This window comes from Bos taurus, chromosome 4 (genome assembly GCF_002263795.3).
Source record: "Bos taurus isolate L1 Dominette 01449 registration number 42190680 breed Hereford chromosome 4, ARS-UCD2.0, whole genome shotgun sequence".
In the NCBI taxonomy this organism is placed as follows: Eukaryota; Metazoa; Chordata; class Mammalia; order Artiodactyla; family Bovidae; genus Bos; species Bos taurus.
In genome coordinates this window covers 114,477,294-114,501,592 of record NC_037331.1, presented here as the reverse complement: position 1 = coordinate 114,501,592, position 24,299 = coordinate 114,477,294, and the positions used below count along the sequence as shown (strand labels likewise).

Below are 24,299 nucleotides of genomic sequence, written 5' to 3'. Positions count from 1 at the left end.
CCATCTCATCCTCCATCCTCCCCTTCTCCTCCTGCCTTCCATCTTTCCCAGCATCAGGGGCTTTTCAAGTGAGACAGTTCTTCAAATCAGGTGGCCAGAGTACTGGAGTTTCAGCTTCAGCATCATTCCCTCCAAAGAAATCCCAGGGCTGATCTCCTTCAGAATGGACTGGTTGGATCTCCTTGCAGTCCAAGGGACTCTCAAGAGTCTTCTCCAACACCACAGTTCAAAAGCATCAGTTCTTCGGCACTCAGCCTTCTTCACAGTCCAACTCTCACATCCATACATGGCTATTGGAAAATCATAACCTTGACTAGATGGACCTTTGTTGGCAAAGTAATGTCTCTGCTTTTTAATATGCTGTCTAGGTTGGTCATAGCTTTTCTTCCAAGGAGCAAGCATCTTTTAATGTCATGGCTGCAGTCACCATCTGCAGTGATTTTGGAGCCCAAATAAAAATAAAGTCTCTCACTGTTTCCGTTGTTTCCCCATCTATTTGCCAGGAAGTGATGGGACTGGATGCCATCTTAGTTTTCTGAATGTTGAGTTTTAAGCCAACTTCTTCACTCTCCTCTTTCAGCAGGGTGACAATATACAATCTTGACATACTCCTTTCCCGATTTGGAACCAGTCTGTTGTTCCATGTCCAGTTCTAACTGTTGCTTCTTGACCTGCATACAGTGCCTGGCCAGTGAGTGAAATTCCTAAGTGGAGCTGGCACTAGCTTGAGTTCCATTCCACTTTTTTTTTGGCTGCACTGGTCTTTCTTGCTGTGCACAGGCTTTCTCTCTTGTGGGGAGCAGGGGTCTACTCTTTACTTGCAGTGCATGGGCTTCTCGCTGCGGTGGCTTCTCTTGTTGCAGAGCACGGCCTCTAGGCATCCAGGCTCAGTAGTTGCGGTGCACAGGCCTGGTTGCCCTGCAGCATGTGGGATCTCCCCAGATCAGGGATTGAACCTGTGTCCCCTGCACTGGCAGGTGAATTCTTAACTGCCGAATCACAAAGGAAGTCCCCATTTCACTTTTGAGTTGATGTGTCTCTGTTGCTTCTTGAAGGGTGAACCTCCTCTTCTTTTCTTCCCTTGTCTATTCTTCTTCCTTCTGATTCTCCTCCTCTTTTTTCTGTCCCAGCCCATAGTGGGTCAGATTCACACTAGATTAGGTAAACCTTTAGGTAGTATCCAATATGCATGCATTGCTTCCATGAGAAATGGACCCCACAGGCAACCGACCCCAGAGACCTTATCCTTCATCTGGGTCCTCCCGGCTTGCCTCAGGTTTGGAATTAAGTTGTAAAATAGACAACTGAGTTCAAATGCTAAATGGAGCTCAGAAGATTTTGTTCTAGTGTTCTAGTTCTTTAAAATCAGTGAACATGAAGGAATGAACCCTTAAGTGTAGTCGGTGTGATTAGAATTCTTTCCTGTAAAGCACCTGGATTGTGTCATTACCCTACATTAAGTCTTGGAATCATTCCCCATTTTCTCCAAATAAAATTAAAACAATGCCTTCATGAGGGGCTACTTTTTATATTTCTGGTTTCATGCCCACCCCCTCCCTCCTAAAACTATACTCATACATAATTTACATAAGTCCTTTCCCAGTGATGCAGTGGTAAAGAATCTGCCTGCCAAGGCAGGAGACCCAAGAGACACAGGTTTGATTCCTGGGTGGGGAAGATCTCCTGGAGGAGGAAATGGCAACCCACTCCAGTATTCTTGCCTGGAAAATTCCATGGGCAGAGGAGCCTGGCGGGCAACAGTCCATGGGGCAGCAAAGAGAAGGACTTGATTGAGCGCACACAAGCACACATACACACACACACAACCTACATAAAATAAAAAACTATCCCAAACTCACCATATTTTCTGTTGCCCCTGGGCCATTTTCTCTGCCTAAAATACTTTTTCCTTCCCCTTCATCTATGTAATCCCAACTCATCTCAGTTCAGATGTCACTTTTGAAAAAAATGTTACTTTCTTGAAGTAGAGTTGATTTACAATGTTGTGTTAATTTCTACGGTACAGAAATTTCTACTGTTAATTTCTACTGTGGTGATTCAGTTATGCATATTCTTTTTCATATTTTTTTCCATTATGGTTTATCGCCAGATGGTGAATATAGTTCCTTGTGCTATACAGTAAAAGCTTGTTGTTGATCCATCCTAGACATCACTTCTTCAACATCATCCATGACCTCTAAAGACTGGCTTGCCCCTGTGTTTATCTGAAGTGCTAGACACCCCATTAGCCCAACCAGAAGGTCAGGGACCAAACTCTCACATCACCATCAGTGCTCCAAAGTGCCTGCCTCAACACCCACCAAAAATGTTTTTTGTATAAAATAACTCAAGTGCCACAGAGATAGCACTGACTTCAAAGACGATTAGAAAGATGGTTAGCATTCTCTCTTACCAAAATCACTCATGTCGTCTACCAAAATAATTTCTTCAAGGATATACTGTTGAGTGAGGGTCATGATGCTGGACAGTGTTCGAAACAAGGCATTAAATTCTTCATTGTGGAAGCAAATGATGATGCTGGCAGTAGGTAGTTTGGCTGGGTACATTTTTTTCTGACACCTGCAGAAAGAGGAAGAAAATGATTTATCTAAAAGCATTAGATGTTTTGAGGACTCATTCACATTTTCCTCTTTATTCCTTTAATTGATGATTATGATGATAAGGTGACAGTACTTTTAAAACCCAAAAATTAAGATACAAAAATTTTTTTAAACATCTTATGTTTTTCTAATATTGTCTAAATTATTCTCCCCTTCTTAATGCCCATCATAATTGCTTTTTCCTGAGACTCTGTTTTGATAAAATTAGTTCTACTTTGAATATAGTATAAACATAAATTATACCTATATTGTCATTTCTATTATAAAAATGAATTAATAAGCTTATACACATTAAAAGGTTCAAATTAACTTTATTGTCCTATCTTCAAAGAAAATCCATGTGCTATTCCTACACTTGTATAGTCTGTTGCAACAAAGAAATGTAATAATGGATATGGTGTAATTAGATTTCTTCCAAGGATCTGGCAAAAAATGTTTTATTATTTTTTTGTGCACTTGAGGGAAATATGGACACTGAATTTTAGTAATATTAATTTTTAGCTATTAAGCATTGTTTGGATTGCTACCTTATTGGGTTGTATTTTGAAATATTTTGGTTGTAAATGACAAATGGAACTAGCTTAAGCTTAAGAAAGAGGTACACTGTAAAGGGAACCCAAATGTCCCACAGGACCTAGTGACAGGCAGGATCCTGGAGCATTCAAGAGCAATTCTGACTAGAGGTTTGAAAGTCACTCAGACATGCTCCGTTTCTGCTCTTGTCTTCTCTTTTAATATTCATTTATTGGGCTCACTGGGTCTTGGCTGTGGCGCGCTCGATCTTCAGTCTTCCTTGCGGCGTGTGGGTTGTGCAGCTGCAGCGTTCAAGCATGCACACTCTTAGTTGTGACGCGGGGTCTAGTTGCCCAGGGCTGGAGGTCGGGCCCCCTGCACTGGTTTCCCAGAAACAGGTAGGATCAGAAGGCTGACCTTCCAGTAAGATCACTGCCTTGCGCTTGTGTGTGCTCAGTCGCGTCTGACTGTTTGCAACCCCATGGACTGTAGCCCTCCAGGCTCTTCTGTCCAGGGGGGTTTTCAGGAAGAATACTGGAGTGGGATGTCTTCCTACTCCAGGGGATCTTCCTGGCCCAGGCATCAAACCCACATCTCTTGTGTCTCCTGCATTGGCAGGCAGATTCTTTATCACCAGTGCCACCTGGGAAGCCCAAGATCACTGCCTCATCAAAGAGTGAGTAGATGAGAGACGGGAGTCGGGGGGCGAGGGTATAACCCCAAGAATGAGAGAGATGGTGAACTCAGGCTATGGATCACATCTCTAATATTCTATCTAGTCCAAGTTTGTCATTTTGAGAAAACTACAAATTGAGCCCCTTCAGAGGAACGAGACAATGATACTGAAGGAGCCTGAACTCACATCACGTGAGTGTAAACCGCTAAGAGAAACCTAATGTGTATGGGTTTCCCCAAAAGCAATTGCTGAATGTTGCTGAGGTCTTTCTATGTAGAAAACCTTTCGGGCCTAAATACGTTTCTTTTCAGGGTGAAGGTAATCTGGACAAACGCTTGGTTGTCATGTTTAGCTGATCTTGTGCTTCGCTAACACGATTCCCAACGGTCTAGTTAAAGCAGGACTATTATGGGTTGACTTGTGTCCCCCTACTCCGTATTCACGTATTGGCCTCCTAACCACCAGTACCCCCAGAATACGGCCCAATCTGGAAATGGGGTTGCTGTAATGAGTGAGAGGTCATTCGGGTGCCCTCATCCAGTAAGGCTGGTGTCCTTACAACAAGGGGACCTGAGGATACAGGGTGATGTGAAGAGACACAGGAAGAAAAGGGCCGACTCTAAGCCGAGGAGAGGGGCCTGCACCATCCTCCCCGCAGCCCAGAAGAGAACCAACCCTGCCGACCAAGGTTTCTGACTTCCCAGCCTCCAGAGACCCGTGAGACAACAAATCACTGTCACTGGAGCATGCCAGTCTGTGGTAGGTTATTACAGCAGCCCCACCAACCCAGCTAAAGAATGCTGCACTTTAATGTGCAGAAACATTCCTGAGCTTCTTTCCAGATGCATGTTCTGATGAAGTACGTCTGGGCTCGGGCCTGGCATTCAGGGGGGCTGACACGCTTCTAGGGGCTCCCAGTGCTACTGATCCTCAGACCACAGTCTGGGTCGGAAGGGTCTAGCAGACAAATACACAAAATGACAACCCTGTAAGCATGTTAGAAAAAACATCTTGATAGGTGACTGATAAACTATTCTGTAAACAGTTATTAACTTGTCTAAACTGTTAAATTGGAGGAGGCACTGGCAACCCACTCCAGTACTCTTGCCTGGAAAATCCCATGGACGGAGGAGCCTGGTAGGCTGCAGTCCATGGGGTCGCTAAGAGTCAGACATGACTGAGCAACTTCACTCTCACTTCTCACTTTCATGCATTGAAGAAGGAAATGGCAACCCACTCCAGTGTTCTTGCCTGGAGAATCCCAGGGACAGGGGAGCCTGGTGGGATGCTGTCTATGGGATCGCACAGAGTCGGACACGACTGAAGCAACTTAGCAGCAGCAGCAGCAGCAAACTGTTAAATTATGGCCATGGCGGGGAGGTGGGGGGGAACTTGACTAAATCCAATCTTATATAAAACCCACTTTTCTAAATAAGTCTTGGATCAAAGAGAAATAAAATGCAAATTATTTAGGAAGAAATGCTATGACAAACCTAGACAGCATATTAAAAAAGCAGACATATCACTTTGCCGACAAAGGTCCATCTAGTCAAAGCTATGGTTTTTCCAGTAGTCATGTACAGATGGGAGAGCTGGACCGTAAAGAAGGCTAAGGGCCGAAGAATTGATGCTTTTTAAACTGGTGCTGGAGAGGATTCTTGAGAGTCCCTTGGACTGCAACGAGATCAAATCAGTCAATCCTAAAGGAAACCAACCCTGAATATTATTAGAAGGATCGATGCTGAAGCTGAGGGTCCAATACTTGGGCCACCTGATGGGAAGAGCTGACTCATTGGAAAAGATGCTGAGAAAGACTGAAGGCAAAAGGAGAAGGGGGCAGCAAAGGGTGAGATGATTAGATAGCGTCACGGACTCAATGGACGTGAATTTGAGCAACTCTGGAGCATAGTGAGGGAAGCCTGGTGTGCTGCAGCCCACGGGGTTGCAAAAAGTTGAACACAACTTAGTGACTGAACAACAATAACAATTTAGAGATTGGTAAACCTGAAAACACAGCATGTTAAAACCTAATGTATAGGGCTTCCCTGGTGACTCAGTGGTGAAGAATCTGCCAGCCGTTGCAGGAGACATGGTTTTGATCCTTGGTCTGGGACAATGCCCATGCTGGGGAGCAACAAAGCCCATGAGCCTCAACTACGGGGCCTGTGCTCAGAGCCTGCAAGCCGCAACCATGGGAGGCTGAGCACCTAGAGCCCGTGCTCTGCAACGAGAAGCCACCACAGTGAGAAGCTCATCCTCCATGACTAGAGAGTAGCCCCTGTCCGCCACAGCCAGGGAAAGCACACGCAGCAACAAAGACCCAGCACAGCCAAATATAAATTTTTAAATAAAGAACTGCTTAAAAAAAACCCTAATGTATATAGCTAAATCCTAATCAGAATAAAATGAATACTTACAAACGTATTATCATCTAAGGAAGAGATGAAATAAACTATTTTAATCTTATAGAAGGGCAAAAAGACCACAAAAATACATCAAAAGAAAGAAGAAACAACCCCATAAAGGCAACTAGAAACTAATGAGTTAGAAGACAAAAAAAGTAAAATTGATAAATCAAAGCAAAAGTTAGTTTTCTGAAAGATGACTAATATATATCCATTTCTACCAAGCTTTTGAAATCGGGAAGAAAAATGTACAAAAATAAGAATGAGAATGAAGGCAAGGTACCAGGAAAGGTGAAAGAGAATTATGAAAACAGGATGTGTGACTTTAAGCCAACAGATTTGAAAGTAGATGAAGTAGATTTTTATTAAAATGGATAGTTCTGAATAGACCCTAGAAAGAGAAAGCCTGAGCAGAACAATCAATAACCTTAGAAAAAAACTAAACCGTTTCCATGTCTGACAGCAGAAAATGAAGCAGTGATTCATAGTTACCAGACAAGTTCTGTTTCAAAATAAGAAATACACAGTGATGCTATTTCAATGATGTTAGAGCATAGAGATATAGACAGAACATACAAATCCATTTTATGGAACTACTGTAAATTTGATACAAATATGTGATGACAGTGACTCAAAGAAGAAAAACAAAGCAGAGTTTCTTAAACTTGAGTCTTGCAGAGGCTCAGAAGAAAAGAACTGTCAACCCCCCAGGGCTGATTTCAGTTACCTTAATGTTTCCCAAATATGCATATGCAAACGAAAGTCAATCTTGTGTTTGTAAGCTCTTGGAGGTGGTGGTGGTGGTGCGTGCTCAGTCAGGTCCGACTCTTTGTTACCCGTGGACTATACCCTCCAGGCTCCTTCGTCCATAGAATTCTCCAGGCAAGTATACTGGAGTAGGTTGCCATTTCCTTCTCCAGGGGATCTTTCTAACCCAGAGATTGAACTTGCATCTCTTGTGTCTCCTGCATTGCAGGTGAATTCTTTGCCACTGGCACCACCTGGGGAGCCTCTTATAAGCTCTTACATAACCATAAATAAAACTGTAAAATTTAGTAAAATCACAGCTAAAATTCAGTTAAATTACAATTAAACTAATTTTACTTTTGGGTTGTGTTTTGCTGAAATGAAATCACCACATACAATTACAGGAAAGTTTCTTTAGACAAGTCAGTGCTTGGGTACCAAGTCACTTCATTCATGTCCAACTCTTTGCTGCCACATGGACTGTAGCCCACCAGGCTGCTCTGTTCACAGGATTCTCCAGGCAAGAATCCTGGAGTGGGTTGCCATGCCTTCCTCCAGGGAATCTTCTCGACCCAGTGGTTGAACCCTCATCTATTCCACCTCCTGCACGGGCAGGTGGGCTCTTTACCACTAGCGCCACCGGGGAAGCTCTGACTAGCCAGTGCTACTATGCATTATATGACTGCTCACATCTCCAAGGACACAAAATTTTAAATTTTTCGCAGAGAAATTGTAGACTTCAACTGATACAAACTAATCTAATTTATACAGGTCAAAACAATTAGACAAAATATTAGCAGATCAAATAAAACAGTGTTTTAGAAAAATAGTATATCCAACCAGTCCATCCTAAAGGAGATCAGTCCTGGGTGTTCATTGAAAGGACTGATGCTGAAGCTGAAACTCCAGTACTTTGGCCACTTCATGCGAAGAGTTGACTCATTGGAAAAGACTCTGATGCTGGGAGGGATTGGGGGCAGGAGGAGAAGGGGATGACAGAGGATGAGATGGCTGGATGGCATCACTGACTCGATGGACATGAGTTTGGGTGAACTTAGGGAGATGGTGATGGACAGGGAGGCCTGGCGTGCTGTGATTCATGGGGTCGCAAAGAGTCGGACACGACTGAGTGACTGAACTGAACTGAAGGATAGTTTATTTCAGGAATGTAAGGATGGCTCAACATAAGTTATCAATAATTTGATGGAGGAAAGCCATAGTGATCATGCTAAGAAATTATTTGATAGAATTTAGCAATCATTTCGGAGAAGGCAATGGCACCCCACTCCAGTACTCTTGCCTGGAAAATCCCATGGAAGGAGGAGCCTGGTAGGCTGTAGTCCATGGGGTTGTTAAGAGTCGGACCGACTGAGCAACTTCACTTTCACTTTTCACTTTCATGCATTGGAGAAGGAAATGGCAACCCACTCCAGTGTTCTTGCCTGGAAAATCCCAGGGATCGGGGAGCCTGGTGGGCTGTCATCTATGGGGTCGCAAGACTGAAGCAACTTAGCAGCAGCAGCAGCAGTCATTTCTGGTTAGAATAAAATCCTAAGTCAAAATAAACCCACTCTCAATTGACATAGCTTTGGCCAGTCATTGAACATGCCAGAAGTGGACTTTGCTACCAACAGAGCAATTCTGTTGCTCCTCCAGAATCCTCTGGCATTATTCTGACGCACCCATGAGAAGAACTGTTATTAAAGAAAGGAAAGGAAAAATGAACGTTAATAAATAAAGGAGAAAATTTCAAGTCAAGGAACAGAAAGAAATGTCTTTAGTGTAATCAAAGGTATTTAGTAGAAGTCAATCACAAACATTAAAAAATTAAATCCTAAAAAAATAATTCCCAACTCATTCTACAAGGCCAACAACACTCTGATGATAAAACCAGACAAGGATATTCAATAGTGCTCTTACAAACACTGATATAAAATTCCAAACAAAATTTTGGAATTTCAGCAAAATCAAATGCCATAATATATAAAAAGGATAAGGCATCATGACCAAGTAGGGGATATCCCATAAATGTAACCTCTGTTTAATGTTAGAAAATCAACATAACTTACCATCTTTACAAGCTAAAGATACACACATCTCAATGCACAGAAAAGGATGTAACAAAATCCAATATCCATCTGATAAAAAACTCTCAACAAACTAGGAATAGAAGAGAATTTCTGCTACCTGAAAAAGAACCTCTATGAGAAGCCTAAAGATAACATCATACTTACTGGTGAAAAACGGAGTGTTAAGATCAAGAACACAGCAAGGTTGTCCAATATCACCCCTTCTATTCAACACTGTACTAGGGATTTTAGCCAGTGTGATAAGTTAAGACAAAGAAAAGCATCCAAATTGAAAAGTAAGAAGTAAAAGTGCAGATGTCATGAACATCTTCGGAGAAAATCCAATGAATAAATTTTTGTGATCCTGTGCTAAGCAGAAACAAATTATAAAAATATTGAACTCCATTAAAACTAAAAACTTTTGTTTTTCAAAAAGCACTAACTATTGAGAGAATGAAAAAACAAACCATGGGCTAAGAGAAAATATTTGTAATTATATATATGATAAAGGTCTTACACCTAAATATATAAAAATTTCCCCAAACTCAATAATAAGAAAAGAAATAATCCAATTTCAAAACAGGAAAAATATTTGAAGTTTAAATTTAAAATGGGCAAAATATAAAGAAGATACACAGATAGCAAGTAAATACATAAATAGATGCACAATATCATTAGATATCAGGAAAATGCAAATTGAACACTGCAGATGGTGACTGCAGCCATGAAATTAAAAGACGCTTACTCCTTGGAAGGAAAGTTATGACCAACCTAGATAGCATATTCAAAAGCAGAGACATTACTTTGCCAACAAAGGTCTGTCTAGTCAAGGCTATGGTTTTTCCAGTGGCCATGTATGGATGTGAGAGTTGGACTAAAAGAAAGCTGAGCACTGAAGAATTGATGCTTTTGAACTGTGGTGTTGGAGAAGACTCTTGAGAGTTCCTTGGACTGCAAGGAGATCCAACCAGTCCATTCTGAAGGAGATCAGCCCTGGGATTTCTTTCGAAGGAATGATGCTAAAGCTGAAACTGCAGTACTTTGGCCACCTCATGCGAAGAGTTGATTCACTGGAAAAGACTCTGATGCTGGAGGGATTGGGGGCAGGAGGAGAAGGGGATGACAGAGGATGAGATGGCTGGATGGCATCAGTGACTCGATGGACGTGAGTCTGAGTGAACTCTGGGAGTTGGTGATGGACAGGGAGGCCTGGCATGCTGCGATTCATGGGGTGGCAAAGAGTCAGATATGACTGAGCGACTGAACTGACTGAGTGACTGAGATCCCACTACACAGTCATTCGAACGGCCAAAATTAAAAAGACTGTTCACACCAAGAGTTGGCAAAAAGGTGGAGGAATTGGAAACTCTGTAGATTGCTACAGTAATCAAAACAGTATGGTGCTGGCATAAAAAACCAACACACAGATCAGTGGAACAGAGTGGAAAGTCCGGAAATAAACCCACACATATGGTCGATTAATTTACATTACAATGAGCTCCAATGAGCCAAGAATATAAAATGTGGGAAAAAGTCTCTTCAATAATTGGAAAAACTGAACAGCCACATGCAAAGAAGGAAATTGGATCTCTATCTTATACCATATCCTCAAGTTAATTAGAAATGAATTAAATGAATATAAGACCTGAAACTGTTAATCTCCTAGAAGAAAAGATAGGCAGTAAGCTCTTTGACATCAGTCTTGAATTTTTCTGGATGTGACAGCAAAAGCAAAAATAACCAAGTGGGACTATATCAACCCAAAAAGCTTCTGCACAGCAAAGGAAACCTTCAAGAAAACAAAAAGGCAACCTACTGAACAGGAGGAAATACTTGCAAGTCATATATCTGATAAGGTGTTAATATCTAACATATGTAAAGAAGTCACACAACTTAATAGTGAAAAAACAAACCAATTGGATTTAAAAATGGGCAGAGGATCGGAAGAGACATTTTTTTTTTTTCCCCAAAGAAGACATATAGATGGGCAACAGGCGCATGAAAAGATGCTGAACATCACAAACAATCAGGAAAACGTAAATCAAAACCACAGTGACATACCACTTCATACCTGCATGAAAGGCGCTTATCAAACAGCCAAGAAGTAGCAAGTGTTGGCGGGACGTGGAGAAAAGGGAATCCTTGTATGCCATTGGTGGGAATGTAAATTGGTGCAACTACTATAGAAAACCAGTATTGGAAGTTCCTCAAAAGACTAAAAATAGAACTGCCATATGAGCCAGAAATTTCTCTTTTGGGTATTTATCTGAAGAAAACTAAAGCACTAACTCAAAAAGATATAGGCACCCCCCTTGTTCATTACAGGATTATTTACAAGAGCCAAGACATGGAATCAACCTAAGTGTTTATGAGTGGTGAATGGATAAAGAAAATATGATCCATATCTATCTATAAAATTCATCCATTAAAAAGGAGGAAATCTTGCCATTTGCAACAACATGAATGGACCATGTTGTTGAGGGCATTTTGCTAAGTGAAACAAGTAGGAGAAAGGCAAATCCCACATATGCGTAGAATCTAAAACAAAGGAACAAAAAACAGTACCTCTCCCCCAAAAAACAAGTTCATAGATACAAAGAACAGACTGGTGGTTGCCAGAGGTAGGTGAAGGAGATAAGAAAAGCACAAAATTCCGTTGTAAAATAAATGTCATGGGGATGTAACGTACAACATGGCAACTGTAGCTGAAAACACTGTATCCCGTATTTGAAAGTTACTAGAAAAGAGGATCTTAAAAGTTCTCATCACAAGGAAAAAAAAATTGTATCTATGTATGGTGCTCCTGTGCTGGGCTCAGTCCCTTCAGTCCAGTCTGACTCTTTTCAACTCTGTGGACTGTAGCCCACCAGGCTCCTCTGTCCATGGAATTTTCCAGGCAAGAGTACTGGAGTGGGTTGTCGTGCCTTTCTCCAGGGGATCTTCCTGACCCAGGGATCAAACCAGTGTCTCCTGCATTGCAGGTGGATTCTTTACCACTGAGCCACTGGGGAAGCCCCTGTGTATGGTGATCAGTGTTACTTAGACTTACTGTGATGATCATTTTGCAATATGTACAAATATCAAATCATTATGTTGTATATCTGAAATGAATATGTAATATGTAAAAAAAAATATCAGAGGGAACATACATGACATTCCTGGTATCTGGCACGTTTCTGTAGTGGCCCAAGTTTTTACTGATAATGGAATTAAATCCATATGTTGAATATCCATGAATAACTTCTGGGATTGAATAGTTAAAATTCTCACCTGAAAGAAAAGGTGTTAAGTCACATAAGTATAGGTTTACCACCGTCACGTTGATAAAGGACAATAACAAAGATATCCTGAATTCACTCCTTTTATAACATGTCAGAGTAGTTTTTGTGGAACCTAAAGTATGCCCGGATGACAAGGTTAAAATCAAAGGATTCACACACAGCAGAGCAGAGCCCTTAGCAAACCTGAACAATGAGTTACACTCAGTCATTCAGTCTCTCCAGAGAAGTATGTGCTCAGCCTCCTTGGTCACATCATGATTCAAAACTGTCCTGCGAAGCTATATTGACTGAGGGCTTTAGGGAAGGCGAGAGCTTAAGTCCCTCTTCCCAAACTCTGAGAGGATACAACAAGATGACGGAGGACAGCCAACACATCAGTGTGCGGCAGTGTTAGTCCCTCGGTCGAGTCTGACTCTTTGTGACCCCACGGACTGCAGCCCACCAGGCTGCTCTGTCCATGGAATTCTCCAGGCAAGAATACTGGAGTGGGATGCCATTGCCTTCTCCAGGGGATCTTCCCAACACAGGGATTGAACCTGGGTCTCCCCCATTGCACGTAGACTTTACCAACTGAGTCACCAGGAAAGCATTAGTCGTAACAATAAATAAAGTTGGCATAAAGTGAAAGAAAGTGAAGTCACTCCGTCATATCTGACTTTTTGCGACCCCATGGACTGTAGCCCACCAGGCTTCTCCATCCATGGAATTTTCTAGGCAAGAGTACTGGAGTGGGTCACCGTTTCCTTCTCCAGGGGAATTTCCCATTAAAAGATAAAAACTCAAAAAAAAAAAAAAAGATAAAAACTCTTAGATGGTAATAAAAACCAAAATGTAACCATAAAAGATAAGTAAGATGAACTAAAATGGTTAAAAGTGGAAGAATGGTCAAAGAATACAGGAGTCAAAATATTTTTTAAAGTATAGAATTCACTGGAAGGACAACCCAGAAAGTCATTTTATACTTACAATAAGTTACAATAAAGATTTAATAGTCATGAGCTTGTAGACATCAAATAATGCTGCAACAAAATACTTAAAGAAAAAAATTTAAATATATCAATATATACTGCCACAAATAAACAGAAACGGAATTTTTTAAGAACAACTGCGAATCAGAGAAAAAGTCAGAAACTTGAATAATGCAATTAGTTACGTTTTCTTAGTAGATTTATATTGTGCTCTGTTTATGGGAGAATGAACTGTCTTTTCCATTGCCTGAGGAATGTTTTCCAAAACTGATATAAATTCTATATTGCTTATAAAGCGGGTTCCCATCAAAAAGCAGTAACCCCATTTCTTTTAGGTCCTCTTTCTTACACCTAAAAAAATCCTCGGCATGACACAGCAGATAATTGTGGGGGTTCTCTGAAACATGGAGGTAAGGGGGCAGATTGGCTAGGGGCCTCAGGACCGGGGGAAGGACACAGTGGGCTCCTGATTTCTTTGTTGCCTCCCGTAAGTCCCAGACTTCAGTTCAGTTCAGTTCAGTCGCTCAGTCATGTCTGACTCTTTGCGACCCATGGACTGCAGCACGCCAGACCTCCCTGTCCATCACCATCTCCCGGAGTTTACTCAAATTCATGTCCATTGGGCCGGTGATGCCATCCAACCATCTCATCCTCTGTCGTCCCCTTCTCAGACAGGGTGCTGTCAAAACCTGCAAGTGGAACCACTAATAGGCATAGACAAAAGAAGCTCCCAGATAAGCCTGTTGCACCTAGCCACAGGGCCAGGAAAGCGGACAAACAAAACCACAGAAAACTTTTGGCAACAGCCACTCTAGTCGAACCAGCACCAACGGGAGAACCACAGTGCCCCCTGTGGCTCCCAGCAATACATATGCGTGCACAGTTGCTCAATAGAATCCAACTCTATTCGACCCCATGGACTGCAGCCCGCCAGACTCTTCTGTCCGTGGAATTTCCAGGCAAGAATACTGGAGTGGGTTGCCATTTCCTTCTCCAGGGAATAATACATAATGACCCTAAATAGACGCATGCCAAAAACCAGCCACAAAATACATGAAACAAAGCCCAATAGAGTTGAAAGTAGAAACAGACAAACCCACAATTATTATAATCGGGGTCTTCAACATCCACTCTTAACAACTGTCAGAACTACCAGCCAGAAACGCAGCAAGGGTACAGAAGAACTGAACAATACAATCAACCAACCGGATCTAATTGAGATTATATATATATGAAGCACGTCACCTAACAATATCAGAATACAATTTTTTTTTCAAGTATCCATGGAGCATTCACCAAGATAGACCATATCCTGGATCATAAAACAAACCTCAAAGAAACCTAAAAGAATTGAAATCAGGCTCTCCTCCTCACTAGGGAGAAGTAAATTTTGCTTCTGGAATATGTGCTGTGTTCAGAGATGTCTGACTCTTTGTGACCCCACGGCCTGTGGCCCACCAGGCTCCTCTGTCCTTGTAATTTTTGAGGCAAGAAGCCTGGAGTGTGTTGCCATTTCCTACTCCAGGGGATCTTCCTGACCCAGAGATTGAACCTGCGTCTTTTGTGTCTCCTGTTTTGGCAGACGAATTCTTTCCCACTGTGCCACTTGGCTTATTGAATAAAAGGCACCTTTTATTTTATAATGCTTCTTGAATAAAACCCTTCGAAAGAAAACAAAAATGTACAGCGTGGCAACTACAGTTAACATACTGTATTATATACTGTATCGTACACTTGAAAGTTGCTAAGAGTTATCATCACACAAAAAATATTTAACTATGTGTGATGATGGATATTAATGAAATTTATTGTGATTACTAAGTTATGACCAACCTAGATAGCACATTAAAAAGCAGAGATATTACTTTGCCAAAAAAAGTCCATCTAGTCAAGGCTATGGTTTTTCCAGTGGTCATGTATGGGTGTGAGAGTTGGACTGTGAAGAAAGCTGAGTGCCGGAGAATTGATGCTTTTGAACTGTGGTGTTGGAGAAGACTCTTGAGAGTCGCTTGGACTGCAAGGAGATCCAACCAGTCCATTCTGAAGGAGATCAGTCCTGGGTGTTCACTGGAAGGATTAATGTTGAAGCTGAAACTCCAATACTTTGGCCACCTGATATGAAGAGCTGACTCATTGGAAAAGACCCTGATGCTGGGAAAGATTGAGGGCAGGAGGAGAAGGGGACGACAGAGGATGAGATGGTTGGATGGCATCATTGACTCGATGCACATGGGTTTGGGTGGACTCCGGGAGCTGGTGATGGACAAGGAGGCCTGGTGTGCTGCAGTTCATGGGGTCGCAAAGAGTCAGACACGACTGAGCGACTGAACTGAACTGAACTGATTTGCAATACATGCGTGCGTATGTGCCTGCTCAGTCCCTTCAGTCCTGTCTAATCTTTGCGACCCTATGGACTGTATGTAGCCCACCAGGCTTCTCTGTCCATGAGAGTCTCCAGGTAAGAATACCGGAGTAGGTTTCATGCCTTCCTCCAGGGGATCTTCCCAACTCAGGGATAGAACCCACCTCTCTTGCATTGCAGGCGGATTTGTTACGGCTAACCCCCTGGGGAAGCTGGTGTAATGTATACATATATAAAATCATTGTTGTACACTTAAAACAAGGTCAATGTTATATACCAATTACATCTCAATTTTAAAAAGAATGAAAAGAGAAGGCACAGACTTGTGCAAAACATTTGCAACTCACGTATTAAAGGATTTGAAACTAGAATATATCTTTTAAGTCTTAGAAATCCCAATCTTTAAAGTCTTAGAAATCAGAAGACTAACATCCCAATTTAAAAATGGACAGGGGCTTCCCTGGTGGTTCAGTGGTAAAGAATCCGCCTGCCAATGCAGGAGACACAGGTTTGATCCCTGATCAGGGAAGATATCACATGCCTGAGAGCAACTAAGCCTAAGTGCCGAAACTACTGAAGTCCTAGCTCCTAGAGCCCGTGCTCTGAGATAAGAGAAGCCCACACACCGCTAGAGAGTGTCCCCCACTCGCCTCAACTAGAGAAAAGCCCACGCAGCAACAAAGACCAGCACAGCCATAAATAAATAAAACGATGGATAGAAGACTTGGAGAAGCACCCTATAAAAGAAGATGTGTGGTCATTAACCACATGAAAAGGTGCTCAAAAATCCTTAGTCATAGGAAAATGCACATTAAGGCTACACTGATACCTACCATTTCTCACCCATCATAATGGCTAAACTCTAAATATCTGACCATGTCAGGTGTTGACCAGTCTGGAGAAGATGGATTCTCCTCCACTGCTGAAGGGAACAGATATTGGCATCCTTACTTTGGAACACAGTTTGTCATTTTCTTTAAAGTTGAGCATTTTGTTGTGGTTCGGTTTCTAAGTCATGTACGACTCTTTGCAACCCCACAGACTGCAGCAGCCAGGCTTCCCTGTCCTTCATTATCTCCCGGAGCTTGCTCAAACTCATGTCCATTGAGTCAATGATGCCATCCAACCATCTCATCCTCTGCCATCCCCTTCTCCTCCTGCCTTCAATCTTTCCCAGCATCAGGGTCTTTTCCAGTGAGTCAGTTCTTTACATCAGGTGGCCAAAGCATTGGAGCTCTACCTTCAGCATCAGTCCTTCCAATGACTATTCAGGACTGATTTCTTTTAGGATTGACTGGTTTGATCTCCTTGCAGTCCAAGGGACTCTCAAGAGTCTTCTCCAGCACCACAATTTGAAAGCATCAATTCTTTGGCACCCAGCCTTCTTTATAATCCAACTCTGACATCTGTACATGACTACTGGAAAAAGCATAGCTTTGACTATATGAACCTTTGTTGGCAAAGTGATGTCTCTGCTTTTTAATACACTGTCCAGGTTTGTCATAGTTTTTCTTCCAAGGAACAAGTGTCTTTTAATTTCATGGCTGTAGTCAACCGTCCACACTGATTTTGGAGTTCAAGAAAACAAAATCTGTCACTGCTTCTACTTTTTCCCCTTCTCTTTGCCATGAAGTGATGGGACCAGATGCCATGATCTTAGGTTCTTGACTGTTGAGTTTTAAGCTAGCTTTTTCACTCTCCTCTTTCACCCTCATCAAGAGGCCCTTTAGTCCCTCTTTGCTTTCTGCCATTGGAGTGGTATCATCTGCATATCTGAGGTTGTTGATATTTCTCCTGGCAATCTTGATTCCAGCTATGAGTCATCCAGACCAGCATTTCTCATGATGTACTTTGCATATAAGTTACATAAGTAGGGTGACAATATACAGCCTTGACGTACTCCTTTCACAATTTTGAACCAGTCCATTGTTCCATGTCCAGTCCTAACTGTTGTTTCTTGACTTGCATACATGTTTCTCAGGAGACAGGTAAGGTAGTCTGATATTCCATCCCTTTAAGAATTTTCCACTGATTCTTGTGATCCATACAGTCAAAGTCTTTAGTGTAGTCAATGAAGCATAAGTTTCTCTGGAATTCCCTTGATTTCTCTATGATCCAATGAATGGCAGGGGTTCAGATCACGCAAGACCTGGAGTTGACTGTGGCTTAGATCATGAGCTCCTTATTGCAAAGTTCAGGCTTAAGTTGAAGAAAGTAGGGAAAACCACTAGGCCATTCAGGTATGATCTAAATCAAATCCCTTGTAATTATAGTGGAAGTGACCGAGTCCAGTGATTAGATATGGTAGAGTGCCTGAAGAACTATGGACTGAGGTTTGTAACACTGTACAGGAGGTATTGACCAAAACCATCCCAAAGAAATGCAAGAAGGCGAAGCAGTTGTCTGAGGAGGCTTTACAAATTTAGCTGAGAAAAGAAGAGAAGTGAAAGGCAAGGGAGACAGGGAAAGATATACCCAACCAAATGCAGAGTTCCAGAGAATAGCAAGGAGAGATAAGAAAGTCTTCTTAAGTGAACAATGCAAAGAAATAGAGAACAATAGAATGGGAAAGACTAGAGATCTCTTCTAGAAAATTTGAGATAGCAAGGTAACATTTCATGCAAAGGTGGACACAATAAAGGACAGAAATGGTAAGGACCTAACTGAAGCAGAAGAGATTAAGAAGAGGTGGCAAGAATACACAGAAAAACTATACAAAAAAGGTCTTGAAGATCTGGACAACCACTGTCCTGCGGTCACTCACCAAGAGCCAGACATCCTGAGTGTGAAGTCAAGGGGGCCTCAGGAAGCATCACTACGAACAAAGCTAGTGGAGGTGATAGAATTCCAGTTGAGCTATTTCAAATCCTAAAAGATGATGCTGTGAAAGTGCTGCACTCAATTTGTCAGCAAATTTGGAAAACTCAGCAGTGTTCACAGGACTGGAAAAGATCAGTTTTCATTCCAATCCCAAAGAAGGGCAATGCCAAAGAATGTTCAAACTACTGTACAATTGCCCTTACTTCACATGCTAGCAAGGTAATGCTCAAAGTCCTTCAAGCTAGGCTTCAACAGTATGGGAACTGAGAACTTCCAGATGTATAAGCCGGATTTAGAAAAAGTTAAGCATACAGCTTCCATATGAACCATCCATCCTGTACCGAGGTATTTACCTAAGAGAAACAGAATACTTTTTATACAAAGACTTATATGTGAATATTCATAGTGGCATTGGAATTCACTCTAGAACAGCTACAAATACACTTCAAACACATGCTATACTTTGCTTAAAGAAAATGAGGAAGATATCCAGGGAGGAGGAAGAATGGGGGTGAAGTTTTTACTGTACCTATTAAAATTTATTTCTTAGAAACACAGAAAGCTATCTGAAGCAAATATAGCAAATTACTTTAAAATTCTCACGTTTATGAGGCAAATACATACAAGCCTGTTTGTGTTATTTTCTCTCGGTGGGTATATATATATATATATGAACATATATGAAATACTTCATAATTTAAAATTGCATTGCTCTAAAAAGGACAGTCTCTTCCTCTTCCCAATATTCAATTTATGGTATATTTTCCCCTTACCATGGCTAACAGAGGAAATCAAAATACTTACCTGAACTTAACAACAACTTGGGTTCTGCGGGTTCATCTTCACTAGCCCTTTCCACTCTCACGTTGTAAGCTCTCGGTAAGTGCACTGAGTCAGGTTTGCTTTGCAGTTTTTCTCCAAGGGACCAAATTAATGGATTTCCTTTTTCCTGGATCTTCTCTTGCTTCTTCACATGATTGTAGTGAAGATAAATATTAAAGACGGCTATCCAGATGCCGAATGTCAAGGAGGCACAGAGTAAACACTGAATTATAACATTTCTCATTGTAAACCTAGCATTTTTGAAGGTCCGTTTTAATATTTCCTAAACCGGAAGGATTTACGAGAAGCTGTATTAGATATTTTGATGGTTTGGAGATCATCTACTTGGCTTAAATTCAATTTACAGTGTTTTTAAAACAGGATCGTTTTGACACCAGTGCTTATCCCATACTTTGATAAGATAAAGTGTACCCTTAGGAAAAAAACCTCTTAAAACTCCATATTCATAAGATTTCTGCTGGGCTGTAGTTGTGCCATTCAGGATCTTCATGTCGAGTGTGGGCTCTTAGTAACAGCATGTGGGGTCTAGTTCCCTGACCAGGGATCAAACCCAGGCCCCCTGCATTGGGAGTGCAGATCCCCAGGGAAGTCCCCTCATAAGATTTTTTTGAAGTCTAATGTATAACATGCTTATAAAACATACAATATCATTTAAAGTCATCGACCCAAACTCCTGAGATAAAACTAAAGGAAAAAATGTGAAAGAAGGGTGTTTCATCCCTCGCATGCTCAGCCCATGTAGGAGTGATAGCATAGGTCTTTGTTTTAAAAAAGCGGATCTGACACTAGTCAGACTGTTGCTTGCTGTTGCTTAGTTGCGTAGTCTGTGTGACCCCACGGATTGCCACCCACCAGGCCCTCTGTCCATGGGGATTCTCCAGGCAAGGACACTGGAGTGGGTTGCCATGCCCTTCTCCAGGTGATATTCTTGACCCAGGGATTGAACCTAGGTCTCCCACATTGCAGGCAGTTTCTTTACCATCTGAGCCACCAGGGAAGCCCCAGAATATTGGAGTGGATAGCCTATCCCTTCTCCAGGAGATCTTCCCAACCCAGGAATCAAACCAGGGTCTCCTGCATTGTAAGTAGATTTTTTACCAGCTGAGCTACCAGGGAAGCCCCAATCAGACCATTAGAAATGTATTGATAAAAACAAGCAACATCCCAAGGTGGAAAGAAGGTGGGCAAGGAGCAGTGTGGACCCCACTGATGGGACTGTGGAATGCTGCAGCCACTTTAAATCTCGGTCTCAAGTCCACTCCTGGCCACAGGATCAGTAACAAGGGCCAAGCCACATCATAGCTTGGCTGGGAAAGTGCAAGACCCACCCCCAGGGAGGAACATCTGTTCCTGAGATCTTCAGGGCCCAGGCATCACCACCAGTGGAGTCAGGGCCTGTGTCTGGGTGGAGTCCTGAGGATGCTGGGTAAAGGGAGCAGGTGTGTAAAGCTGGATTTGGTAGTTTACTAACACAGGAGCATTCTCCCAGGACAGAGGACCTAACACCCTCACCAAGATCTTGGTCACACAGTAAAGGTTTGCTGATTGAATGAATAATCCCTTTAAAAATGAAATACTTGATTAAGGAAAGAAGTATCAGGATTTCCTTGGTGGTACAGTGGATAAGAATCTGCCTGAGGATGCAGGGGACATGGGTTCAATCCTTGGTCCTCGAATATCCCACATGCCAAGGAGTAACTCAACCTACTAGACACAGCTACTGAGCCCACATGTTGCAAGTACTGAAGCCCATGTGCTTAAAGCCTGTGCTTTGCACCAAGAGAAGCCACCGCAACGAGAAGCTTGGGCAATGCGACTAGAGAAAGCCTACATGCAACCAACAAAGTCCCAGAGCAACCAAATAAGTTAAGTAATTATAAAAAGAAGAAATATCCAATGTGTAAGAGAAGAAGATAACTTCTAATGAAGGAAAATGGGCGGATTAAAGGAACTGGAAAGAGAATGAAGCTGTTTGAACATCATCCTATTAAATGTCATTTTAAGAGACTTCTGTTTTGAGGTTCTCCAAAACCCGAAAGCAATTAGAAACTAGTTAAAGGAGAAAATAGTGAAGGGAGGCCCCCAAATTTAATATACAAAATATACACATGAATTCATGTGATAAAAGTATTACTGAACAATAAATTGATATTCTCTGGAATTCTACCACACTAAGAAAAAATGGGAAAGAACAGATATGTGTATGCGTGACTGAATCACATTGCTGTACACCTGAAGCTAACTGGTGGGCTGCCGTCCATGGGGTCGCACAGAGTCGGACGCGACAGAAGGAGCTTAGCAGCAGCAGCAGCACAGTGTTGTGAATCAGCTGTTTATTGCTGTTTTGTTGCTCAGTCGTGTCCGACTCTGTGTGACCCCACGGACTGTAGCCCACCAAACTCCTCTGTTCATGGGAGTCTCCAGGCAAGAATACAGGAGTGGGTAGCCATGCCCTTCTCCAGGGGCTCTTCCCAGCCCAGGGACTGAACCCATGTCTCCTGCATTGGCATTTACTGCTGAGCCACCAGGGCTTCCCTATACTCCAATATAAAATGAAAAAATACACATATAAAAAGAACACTTGGGGAAAGTTTTCTTTAGATGTGACCACATAAAAATCTCTCTCCCTCCAGACTCTTATTTTACTAACATAGATTATCCTACATTAGATTTTCTTAAAGCAGAGGAACACAGACCTCGTCTCCCATCCTCCCCACCTCAGCACCTTCCCCCACACTCCCGCAAAACACAGAATACGTCTCCTACCAAGAGATAGGTCTGTGATTGGCTTTTCAACTCTGCTGTCTCAGAAGGAAATCATGTTCAATTATTTTCTTCACTAAACCTTACGTGCTGGAAAAATACAGAATTAATTTGTTAAAACATACTTCAAAGATAATTTGTATGTATAGCAAGTAAAATTTTAAATACATTAAAAAAAACCCTGAGTTAATGAAAAGAATGCAGTAAAACAGAAAAGAATGCTGCTAAAAATCACTAACACATGCACACATGCACACACACACACCAAGAAACCAAAGCCCTAAACTACATCTGTGTTTATGGTCACTGAGTTTTAAAATGTAAGTCTCTAAGCCAGGAAAACATGACCATGCTTTACGTAATGTCATAACTAATTTTTTTCTGCAAATAATCAGTATTTGTAATCCTTTGCTTTCCTCAGTTCAGTTCAGTCACTCAGTCGTGTCCGACTCTTTGCAACCCCATGAGTCGCAGCATGCCAGGCCTCCCTATCCATCACCAACTCCCGGAGTTCACTCAGACTCACGTCCATCGAGTCAGTGATGCCATCCAGCCATCTCATCCTCTGTCGTCCCTTTCTCCTCCTGCCCCCAATCCCTCCCAGCATCAGAGTCTTTTCCAATGAGTCAACTCTTCACATGAGGTGGCCAAAGTACTGGAGTTTCAGCTTTAGCATCATTCCTTCCAAAGACGTTATCTCTTTAGCATAGCTTTTATATATATATTAAAAAAAAGCTTATATATATATATATATATATATAAAAACAAAGAACACCCAGGGCTGATCTCTTTTAGAACGGACCGGTTGGATCTCCTTGCAGTCCAAGGGACTCTCAAGTCTTAATAGCGATCTTTGCACAAGATCCTTTCCCTGATGAGGGAAAGATGGAAGGCAGGAGAAGGGGATGACAGAGGACAAGATGGCTGGATGGCATCACTGACTCAGTGGAAATGGGTTTGAGCAAGCTCTGGGAAGTGGTGAAGGACAGGGAAGCCCGGTGATCTGCAGTCCATTGGGTCGCAAAGAGTTGGGCTGCATAAGTCCATGGGGTCACAAAGAGCTGGACACAACTGTGACTGAACCCCAATAAAAGGCCTTTTCCAGTGAGTCAGCTCCTCTCATCAAGTGGCCAAAGTATTGGAGCTTCAGCTTCAGCATCAGTCCTTCCAATAAGTATTCAGGGTTGATTACCTTTAGGATTGATTGGTTCTGATACTAGGAAGAGTTTTTTTTTTTTTTTATCTATTTTGCTTTTTGAATAAGTAGTACATTCATTTAATATAAATCTTAAGAAGTACAAAAGGTGTATCTTTGTGATATACAATGCGAACTGGCCCTGATTTTCAAGAACTAAGGTTATTACGATGCCCAGTAAGCCTCTCGGGTGGCATAACCCAGCCTGAAAAATCTGACCTTCTTAATCTTGATCCCCAGAGCCAGGGTCCTATTCAAGATTCAGAGGTTTGATGCACTGCGCTCACTTTTTCTATGTGGAAGGACACCCACTCCGCATCTTCCCACTTTTCAGCATATGGACCCCAGCCACCTACCGCTGAGACAAACACTGGCTGCTATGGAGTCGATGTATTCTCCAAGTTGGGTCATAGGAAGATTTGGGCAGGACTCTATGCTCAACAAATGATCTCAAAGATGGAATTTCCTCCTGAATGGCTGACTCAGTGGCGCCTGGATTCTGAGCAAATTACTTGATTGTGCCGGGTACCCTGCCTGCATGGCGGGGCTCAAAACACAGGCTGCCCCAGGCTGCCTCACAAAGCCCTGTGACATCATACAGGAGCTCACCAGCCCCAGGGGCCCCTGCCTGGGAGCTCCAATCAGTGGGCAGGATCCAGGAATTCCAAAACTGGAAGGGTCTTTCCGGATAGTCTCAGAACCCTCGCTCTTCTGCTGAGGAAATAGGAAAGTCCTTGCTTCAGCCAAGACGAAATACTAGCCTTCTCTAGGGCAAGCCTCATTTTTGGCTTTTCTGAAATAAACTTTAAAAAAATGAAGACGCCTTCAGAACATCTCAAGAGACTTAAAGATGAGCCAAAGAGTTACTTGGCTGCCTTTTTATTTCTTACTCTATTGCTCAACTTTAGACATTAGTACATGAGTTCAGCCAAACACTTGTGAAATTTCTTGTCTCTTAATAAGTCTGGGTAGACCTGACCCTCCCCCGAATTCAGGAGGCTGACTCAGTGTTTTTCCTGGGACCAGACACCTGCTG

The 24,299-nt window shown here is 42.2% G+C and overlaps 1 protein-coding gene across 1 annotated transcript in view; it reads right to left on the bottom strand.

Moving 5' to 3' along the window:
- GALNTL5 (polypeptide N-acetylgalactosaminyltransferase like 5) overlaps window positions 1-23,840 on the bottom strand; it is a 56,189-nt gene extending 32,349 nt beyond the window's left edge. Inside the window, 5 exon segments of the mRNA NM_001076441.2 lie at window positions 2,414-2,580; window positions 12,181-12,301; window positions 19,267-19,567; window positions 22,072-22,158; window positions 23,620-23,840. Coding sequence (NP_001069909.2) covers window positions 2,414-2,580; window positions 12,181-12,301; window positions 19,267-19,528 — 550 coding nt within the window. The 5' untranslated portion in view covers window positions 19,529-19,567; window positions 22,072-22,158; window positions 23,620-23,840.
- Between the last annotated feature and the right edge of the window lie 459 nt (window positions 23,841-24,299).